Consider the following 10,595-nt stretch of genomic DNA (forward strand, 5'->3'; position numbering starts at 1 on the left):
TAGTAAATGAGGTTGTATAAGGTCTGGTTAGGGGGTGGGTGACCTCCTATGGTTAGTAATTGCCTCCACCCACAGCCGAATTAGATTTGCTTGGATGAAACATGCTGTTCAAGTACACATGCTATTCAGTAGTCGTTTCCACCCTGCTGTGCCGTTGAATTGCTGGTAATGTTGCCTTCCATTGCTCTTGACTATTATATGTTGACTCAAATGAGTTTCGGCCATGAACACCTGTGGCCTCTTCAGGGTTGTATTGCCGGTGTGCCATGCATGTACTGGTTGGCATTAAGAAAACATTTGTTCCCCTTTTATTTCCATTAATCTCCACCAGGTTACCTCCTGGACTATGATGGATAAAAATGTGCAATTTGGTATATTCGTATGTACCATAATAAGACTCTTGTTCTGGATAGAGTTTGACAATTCTAAGGGACTCCTTCACCTTCAGCTTTGCAGAGGCAAGTGGGATGTAAAGGCCTCTTCAGTCTGTAGTTGGGGACCTCTAAATCAGAGGTAATTAAAGACAAAAGCAATCCACTTTACCAGAACCTCTTGCATCTTGAATCTTGACATTGCATCTGCATTTCCCAAACTTTTTTGATTCTATATGAGACTAGCTACCACATTTTCAATTGCTTTCATTCGGTTTTTTTTTGTTACATTCATAAAGATTGAAAAAAGAGTGCTCTGATACCGAGGTTGCCAAGTTGTTGTACTGTTACCTGCTAGTTGATGTTCCTGCTCAATTGCTGTATCCAACTTTGGATCACTGGATCACATGAGCTTCACCAACTGTGTTTCCATTACCCTTCAAATTGCGCAAATTGAACTTTGAAAATATGCCCAATGGAAACATGTCAATTTCGCAAAAACTCCTATATATCATAAAAAAAATTATGCTCACATAAGGTGATTTTTCAGGCAATTAGATAAAGAAAAAAAAAACATTTGCAAAGCTGCAATGTAAAATTTACAGGTACCTGGCGTACGTAAAAGTCACATGATCATTCTATAATTTACTATAACCTCCAAGAAACACCTCACACATGGCCGCTCTCAAGTATAAGGGGCTTTCCTTGCCATTAATGCTTTAATTACCCCTTTACACTGCAAAATCAATCTGCACACAAATCTGTGGCGCATTATGGCTCTGACACGGCCTCCGGAGCTGATTGCAGCCCATAGTCAATGATTTATACCAGCCAGGTTGCGACACATTTCAGAAGCATCCCAGAAGCAGCTCTCCATGCTGCTTCACTAAAGATACATGCCTATATCTCCTTTGATTAAAAATAATGGTTAGTGTGGTGGCTGCGATATACATAAACCTACCAACATCCATCACCATGACTTTTCACAAGAGGAAAAAAAATACTTTTAAGTCGCATTGCATCGGTTTTGCAATTGATTTTTCGTCAACATTTATAAAATGTCACGAAAGTTTTGTGCTAATCTATAATGGAAACACAGCTACTGTAGTTAGAACCTGAGACTACTGGAACCAAATTGAGCTGCTTTTAATCGGTATTCTGTCACCAATGTACATGGAGCATTGTAACAAAATACTCACAATGTACCACAATTCCTTATTCCCATCCCTATTGGTCACCACAACTTTGTTGCATCGGAAGCAGTTTCTGATTCAGTTTCTTTCCATTTTACCCTAATTCACCAATTCCTATTGAAAACGAATGACTTTGATGCTGCAAATGTTAACAATTCTTAGGTTCTCTTGTGTACTTGAGTGCTTTCCATAGTTTAATTAAATGACTGAACCATGACTGTAATTGTGTTTTTTTAGTTATTTGCATATGCGAGTGCATGCAAGACTATTTTCTCACCTCCTTCGCAGTCTTTTTCCTCCTCTTCAATGCTGCTTTTGATAGTATCATACTCCTCGTCAATGTTCTGGTTGCCACGGATTTGGCTGAGCACGCGCCGGGCCTTCTGGGTAAGACCTTTCTGGATGAGCCAGCGAGGACTCTCGGGTAGGAAAAGGAACCCTAGGAACTGCAGCAACGCAGGGACCACTGCCAGTCCCAGCATATATCTAAACAGAAGAAAAAGAAGCAATATTGAAAAAAAAAAATGTTCTTAAATAAGAATACATATACATCCTACGCTTTGTTGCTAGTTTTATTTTTAGTCTTCAACTGATTTTAACAAAACATGGTGTTAATGGTAAAATGGTATAGACTAAAATGGTGTGAATTAAATAAAAGTTTTTATAATGATCCCAATTCTGAATCTTTTCCAGAAATAAACAGAATTTGATTACGTTAAAGATAATAAAATGATCTATATTCTTTTTTTATTCAGTTGACAAGATTACAGTGCAAATTTTCTATTTCCACTGAAACAATTTGTTTGCTTGTTTTCCACACTCTCGTCTTGTATGGATTATACAATGGGGTTGCATAAATCAAACTAAATTTAGTGAGGATTACTAGAAACAAATTCTGATATTTCTGATATATTTCTGAAATTTATTATCTGATTTCAATGTAAATACACTTTGTTTACTACATTTTTTACAATCTCTACTTTGATTCTCGAGTAAATGTATGGTGTTTTAATGAAGTTTACATAAACATATCAGATCAGATTTACCAAAAGTAGCTGCCAGTAAAGCCAACGTATCATAATGAGTCAGCATAAAAAGTCGTAATAACTCAAACAAGGTAGCAAAATCATAAAAAACGTGTAGTTGGCTCAAACTAAACCTAGCCATACAGTCTAAACCTTAAACCTAATGACTGTAATAAAATATATAAATAAAACAAGTCATATTTAATTCACTATTTGCTATGGATTATTGAGTTGTGGTCATGACAATTTGTTGGTTAAGCAGTAAACCTTTCATTTACATAGAGCGATTTGTGGTTTTGCTGCTTGAGTAGATAAAAGTAAATGGCAACATTTCCATCAAGTAGATAATATCTTTATAACATTTTCGCTCCCAGAGCAACAGCTACACAAAGTGCTGGGGTATTTTATAGCTGGTTTTATGTTTATTTTGTATTCTCAAAAAAAATAAATATATATACACACACACATATACATATATATATTGTTCCACATTTGGCACCACAGCAAAGCAACAAGAACAATTCTTTATTCATTGCAAATTCTGCAACTGGGCCACTCAAGGCCAAAAAACCTTGATACCTCCAGCCTTCATGCTGCATGTAGCTGAAGGCCCCATCAATAACGCTGGCTGTGAATTGGCCTGCTGTGATGAACAGAGTGTTGATGGTGACCAGACGTCCTCTCAGGTGGGGCGGTGAGGTTTCAGCAATGTACACAGGAACAGTCATGGATGCAATACCTGAAAGGGCAGATGTATAGCAGTCAAAACTCTGGTTAGAAAGCTTAATGGCAAAAGGCACACAAGTACATTAAAGGAATAAGTCACTCCAAAATGTTTTGTTCTCTCTCGTTCCAAACCCGTATAACAGTCTGTCTTCAGTGGAACACAAAATGGGAAATACATAAGAAATTATTAACTGCTCTTCTCCATAATGTAAATGAATAGGGACTAAGGCTCCAAAATTACATAAAACCACCATAAACCTTTCATAAAAGAATCATGAAGTATCCCATATGATTTTACACTATATTTTGGTATCTAATGTGTTTTTTGCAGTTTTGGAGGTTGACAGTCCAAGCTCCATTCACTTTCATTATATTCAGTATAATCTTAAACAATTATCATTTTGTTCCACACAATACTACTACTACTAATAATAATACATATCTGGAACAACATATAGGTCATGATGACAACGATGAACTTCCTGATTTTAATGAAAGTAAGTTTTATGTTTTATGTAAATGAGCAAATATGCACGCTTGAGTCTAAATCTAGTACTGTATTCATGCACCACATAATACATTTCCCGAACACTGAAAGTTTTATTACACTGACATCGTCTCTCAGATCTACAAAAGACCTCATCTTGTGGGCTTTGTCAGAGGGTTACACACAAGAACATGTGACATGCATAGTGAATATGCTTTGTGTACCAGTGTTCCCTGCCAATCACATGGATCTCAAGAGAACGATGATCTAGCCTTCTCATTTCCACCAATTACATCACAGATGTGTCTCATTATGCAAATTTTCAACAAGCAAAGTGATTTCTGGAATCACAAGGACACCAAAAAATGCGAATTTGCTTCTAACAGATTGGGATGGGGAGGAAATTGTAATGTGGTGTGACGGGACCTATGTTCACATGATATTTACACAGGAGAGCAAACAAAAAGTCCATGCCCACATTTATCTGACAAGGTCTACGACATAACCACTCGCTATAAAGTCTATTAATAGCCCTGGTTCACTGTTGCTCTCGTTGCCCGGCAGACAACGTACCTGTTGCCATGGGAACGCCTCACTGCTTGCCTCACAAGGAGGTTAATCAATACCATGAGACGACAGCTGTTATTGGCATTTCATTTACGTTTTGAAAGACACTGACTTCACATGAGCAAAGGATCTATTCTCCTCAGTGATGCAGGTTATCCAACAATGCCATTCACAGACAATCTTTATTTATACAAGTGGGAAGACCACTATTATGTCACATGGAAGGATCATTCAAAATGACAAAGATGTCTGTGTGGAGCATGATATCTATCTGTACATGTTCAAAACATGCCACCTCATTTTTCATACGTGGACAAAACATCAAAACATTCATCCATCCAATGAAACCATAACTCTCCCAGTTGTCTCAAAGGGTCTGTTCCAAAATCTAGTAAGCTGTTTTGCTTTCTACTGTCTATGAATGCATCATAATCAACCCAGGTTTATTGGAAAAATGTGCCTCTATCTAAATTTTTGTCCAAAAACATACCTATACATACATTTCACTTCAGTTTCCAGATGAAATGAACACTAAAACACAATAAAATGCCAACTACTTTTATTCCTATACACAAATTATGATTACAGAATCATATTATCAATTTTTGCATTAAATAATCAGCCATATACAGTAACTTGCCCAAAACCAGGACATATTTTATGGACTTAACCAAATACATTGGTAGGTGCCTATTTTAGACAAAATCTTAGTCAGAATCACATGTATAATTTGAGGCTAATGCCTTCTACACACTGCACGGTTTTAGCAATACTAGAAGATCATTGCAGATCACACTGTGTGACATGGATCTGATAAACTTGGGTACGCCGTGCATGCAGACTGTACGATGACGATGCACGTTACTATAGAAGAATAAAACGTCATCAGCATACGCTAGTGGTAAACAAATGAGCATGATGAATAACTCTGGCAGTTGTAGTTTTTATGTGTGCTGAAAAAAGAGGAAGGGATAAGAGGTAAGCAGTTTTATGTTTTAGTGCCATGTTGATTTTGTGTCGCATTTTTATTGGCTGGTCAGTAAAGGTGGGTCGTAGCAGCAAACACACTGTACGATGATCATGCTGAATTTCTGAAACTGTCAGAAAACTATCGTAAGCTATCTTTGGTCACAAGACCGTGAAAACGGCTGTCTTTGAACCTCTCTCACTGTATATCACAGAAGCACTGATTAGGAGCCATGAAAAAAATGTTCTCATTGAAAAAAAACAAAAAAAAAACATTTACATAAAATATGTGTATCTGTTTCTGAGCATGTGGTTAGCTTAGCAGCTTACTCTATAATCAACTGTGAGCTTGGGCAGATTTATTACTGTGCTGCTGGTAACAAGGTTTCTGTGCTGAATTAGAACAGTCACTTATGAGGTCTTGTCTTGTTTAGGAAGCTGCTTCAGAAGGTAGATGCATATATAGACAGCGAGGCAGCTCACTAGGCTTTGAAAAGTCAATATGTATGTACCGAAAACACAAACAAATGAATCACAGTTTACAAGGATATTGATGTTGCATGAGAGATACAGTGTGTTGAGTGTTATATTTCAACATTAATGGCCATCAGTAAATCTGCTTAAAAGCGCTATGGGAATACTTAGCAAGTATCAATTCACTGATATCAGTATACAAAATAAGATTTCCTGAGTAGAGTACATCACAATATCAATACTGTAGCTCCGCCCTAATGATGTAACAGTAAGTCGGAGGAAGTGGCGGTTGTCTATGTTTTTGTGGTGTTTTGTGTATGTCTGCTAAATTAACTGTAGTTGCTTTTGCTTAGGTTTACTGTTATTCAGCTGCAAAACTAGAAAGCGGACTCATTAGTGTGAGATTCCCGACTGAAGCTGTAGCTGTCCTCTATTATTAGAGACGGTGTTTTAAAGGAAAAACACATCCACTTCATTCAGCAGACTACCCCAGACACTCAACGTGAGAGGCCATCTCTCTAATGGCCTTTCGCTCCACAAGGATATTGGAGTCATGCAGACAGCAGACGACTGCCAGAAGAGCTTAGCTTCATCTCTGATCACACCAGACCAACTGAACTGTTACTTTACACCATCTGTGATTAGCACGAGTCTCTGTGCCTGGTTTGAAGGAACAATAAGGTGAGGAATTGCCCAAATACCTTGAGACAGGGTTTCCAAACACTGCATTAATGGCTTGACTCACATAACGAAAGAACATACAGTATACCCAACCCATATACATGTGTGCTGTATTTTGCTGTCTTAACTATGCTAAATAAAGATAACGGGCTGACGAAAAGGTCATTATTTTGATAGTTTAACTGATCCTGGTTTTGCCCTCTGCTGGGTTTTGTGTTTTCGCAAAGGTCGGTGTGGAAGTAATTGGGCTCAATCGCTTAAACCAGAAGTCAGTGGTCAATTATCAGATCAGTGACCTTTCAAGAAAGTTACAAGACAAAAAAATATTTGAAAATAGACTTGAAATGGAAAAAAATACATTACATTTTCATATTTCCTGAAGAAAGTATGGTGTACATGGTTATTGACTACTACACAAAAACCAATGATTGGCTTTAAAAGTAATAGTGTAAAATATCTTTAAAATTATTACATTTATCTTTCAAATACGGATTATGGTCCAGAGTGTAATGGGTCAAATGCTGAATCTCTGGATTTGAGCAATCAAGAAGGCATTAGTCAGCCAGATAATATAAGGATTGAGAAAACACCAATCTTCCCTAATGCGTAATCCTAGACAATAAGCATCAGGCCAAATTGCTCTTTCCAAATGCTCACGGGATATTCAGCTGATTCTTAGAAGCTCCGTACATACATTAATGAGCAATACCACTTGAGCTACTGGAGCTCTGTCAGTCTTACCACCCAATCAGGTCATGTGAATCCTTCTGACTGTACTAATTGCCCGTGTTAAAAATAGGTCTGAATTTTCAATGAAACGCTGCATGAAATTTTATCAAAGCCTGTGATCTTACACTATGACTCACTTGGGTTCCTTTAGGCAAAGCAATTAAAAAGACTGCCTACAAACCTTTAGGAAAATCAACCACATTGAACATACATTAAATAACTTAGCTGTTTGTATTTATTGAAACATTACTCAAAAGGCAAAAAAGTGAAAAAAAAGACCAAGAAAGCTTCTGTCCTGCAGATTTCCTAGAGTTTCCAAACTCCAACACAGCTGAACCAGCTAATCAAGGGCTGCTTTAGAAAGCCGAAAGTTTAGGCTGCTGACTTGTTGCCTTGCTGCCTTATCAGGCAATGACTTTGCAGGCAGCATTTGCACACAAATGCACTTCAAGAAACTGATTTCAGACAGACTTCTGAGGCAGAGTAACAATTTAGTAATCTACAACAAATAGAATGAGATTTGGTGAAAACTAAGCAAATATTTAATTACTATAATAGTAGTGGAAAAAAATGGTCAAAAACACAAACAGAGCACCAACTGCAACTTTCGGAAGTGTCTCTATTTTTTAGCTCAACTGTCAAAGAATGGAACGCGTAGGACTGATGTCCATTCAAAGGTAGTGAAGGATACATCTATGCTGCCTTCAAAAATTGATCAGACCTAATTGAACACACCTAATTCAGATCATCAGCTTGTCAATACAGAACTCAATGAATTGAACTGAGTGTGTCCGATAAGGAAGATATACAAAATGGGCAGAGCTGTGGTCCTCAGGACCAAGATTAAGAGCAACTGGACTAACCTAATGACTGATTAAAAGATACAAACCTGTCAGGTCTTTATTCCTTTCTTTAGGTATCTCCTAGATGAGCTATAAAATAGTACATTCAGTCAATGCATCTATTCAAATCTGTTCCGATAATTACTTGTTATTTTGATTGATTTTTAATGTTTGATTTGGTGTATGCTTCTGCAAATCCCCATGTGACCACAATAAAATGGATTAAAAACGAAAAACTGTCTCGTAGCACTTAAGTGTTTCCTGGATGGAGATGTGTCCCACTGGGTCTGCTGGTCTAGTCTTCTGTCTTGAAGACAATTACACAAGGAATGCAAAAGAACCCCAAATGCTGAGACTTTATTTCAAACAGACAAGAGAACATGGGTATCCCAAAAAAGGTCACTTACAACAAAGCAGTAAGACAACACAAAGATGAAGAGCAAACAGAAATATCTTCAATAGAGTAGCAAGGAAGATCACAGTAATGCAGTGAGTCTACAATATCTCTGATGAGAACAGACCAAGAGATGGTATGTATAAAACCCTAAACACACGATTTTCGGCTGTCCCACTCCCAGACGAAAGATTGCCATCGTGAAACAATCGTGGCCAATCAGAAAACGCCGCGTTTGCTTCACGATGCCAGTCTTTCGAAAATTGTGCAGTGTGTTTCGGGCTTAAGGTGTGTGTGTATGTGAGTGTGTGTGTGTGTGTGTGTGATGATTGGTAAATGGAGAACAGGTCTGAGTGGAAACGAGATTCAGTGGTCCGAGGAATTGGAGCAGAGGGTGTCTGGAGAAGGAGAAGCCAATGAGGGTGTGACAAATAATAATCTAAACAGAGTGAAGTAAATATAAGCAATTTGTAAGAATATTATTTTATAAATGCTTAAACAATTTTAACTATCCCACAGCTTTGGCGTTATTTCATCTCAAAGAATAATTTTGCTCTTACTAATTTTTTTTTTTTTTTTTCTCTAAATTAAGTTATTGAACTTACTAAGCAGACAAAGTCTTGGTCAAGAACATCCTTGATAAAATATCAGTAAAGGATCAGTATCTATCAGTATCACCATTTAGGCGTATGGTAGGCTATAACTCTGAATTGCACCCTTTTTTACCCATTGGCCTACTAGACTGAAAATAGTGACCTAAAACTATGGTAACATCTGCAGTAATTTAATTGGTTTTATTAAAATAATGTTACCAAAAAAATGTATTTAACATAACAGAATCATCCTAAATTTAAGGGTATAAGATCAGGTAGAAATAACTCTTTAAGATAACACTTTTAGAGTAAAGTGATATTTTACCATAACATTATATAAATCTGCTTGATGTGCAATCATTTGTAGCCTATACTTTGTTTTTAAATTGCTTAAATCCATTAAAACTCAATACAATAGAGCAAGACCCCAAATTACCTCAAGTTTACTATAGTAACTTTTCCGATGTCAACACTGAATGAATTAGCATCGGTCAGGTGTGTCTCACTCACCCAGCCCAAGTCCGACTATGAGCCGTCCAACCAGCAGAGCCTCCTTATTAGGTGCAGATCCCAACACTATCGCCCCAATGGCAAAGTTGAAGCTGGCCGTGAGGATGCACACCCGCCGCCCGAACAATCCGTTGAGATACCCGCCGAGCAGCGCGGACACCGCCGCCGCGGCAACAGTCCCGGACACCAGCAGCTCCTGCCACAGAGCAGTTACATTCATGTCCCTTTTGAGCAAAAGCATCGCTCCGGACACCACCCCGGTGTCATAGCCGAACAGAAAGCCGCCGATAGCGGAGAACACGGCCAGGACGTAGACGAAACCCGGCGTGACATCCTGCTGGAACTGTTTGCGCGCCGCACGCTCCAGGTCCGCCGGCGCAGGGGACGCTGCTGAGGGACCGGCGGTGCTGAGGCTGGCGCTGGACGGAGCCTTGATGAGACTCCGCTCTCCATCATCCGACGCTCGCTTCCTCCTCTCGCCCATCAGATTGCTCATACTACGCAGATTATAGTCATCGCTGGATTTGCGGGACATAAGTGAAGAGCCGCAAGAATAAATGTGCACAGTGAGTCAAAGAGGATGAACTGGAGAAGTGGGCTGATGTGAGTCTAGCTTGTTGTGCTGTTGATGTGGTTTTATGAATGGTTTGCCCAGTCTGACTCCTCTCAAGTTGTGTCTCGGCTCTGTGCTTGAAGTCTGAAGGATCAGACAGTGTGATGAGAGTGAAGGCAAAGGTAGAGCTCAGCGTCATCGTGACGTGGTCATGGCGTCAAAGAACTACACATCAACACACACGTGCAGAGAAATACATCTACTGGCCAAATAGCTTCTTTTTCTTCTTGTAAACAATAATCTCACATCACAACACTGTAAAAAAAAACATTTTTTTTTTATCTGTATGAAATTTATTGCACATATCTGCTTTTATTTTTTTTTACAATGTTAAAACCTTAATATATTTAAGCCCTCCATGATAGACAACAAGCCAGTGTGCATTTGTCTCTCACAAAATAATTAATTAGCACTAGCCTAATTA

General features: G+C 38.5%; 1 protein-coding gene across 1 annotated transcript in view; it reads right to left on the reverse strand.

The window, feature by feature from the left end:
- LOC306861366 (proton myo-inositol cotransporter-like) overlaps nucleotides 1–10,257 on the reverse strand; it is a 72,006-nt gene extending 61,749 nt beyond the window's left edge. The window contains exons 1-3 of the mRNA XM_079403587.1: nucleotides 9,559–10,257; nucleotides 3,169–3,328; nucleotides 1,842–2,050 (exon numbers count right to left, since the gene is read on the reverse strand). Coding sequence (XP_079259713.1) covers nucleotides 1,842–2,050; nucleotides 3,169–3,328; nucleotides 9,559–10,093 — 904 coding nt within the window. The 5' untranslated portion in view covers nucleotides 10,094–10,257. The remainder of the gene's footprint in view (nucleotides 1–1,841; nucleotides 2,051–3,168; nucleotides 3,329–9,558) is intronic.
- Nucleotides 10,258–10,595: the final 338 nt, after the last annotated feature.

Source organism: Barbus barbus, assembly GCF_936440315.1.
Source record: "Barbus barbus genome assembly, chromosome: 42".
Lineage (NCBI taxonomy): Eukaryota > Metazoa > Chordata > Actinopteri > Cypriniformes > Cyprinidae > Barbus > Barbus barbus.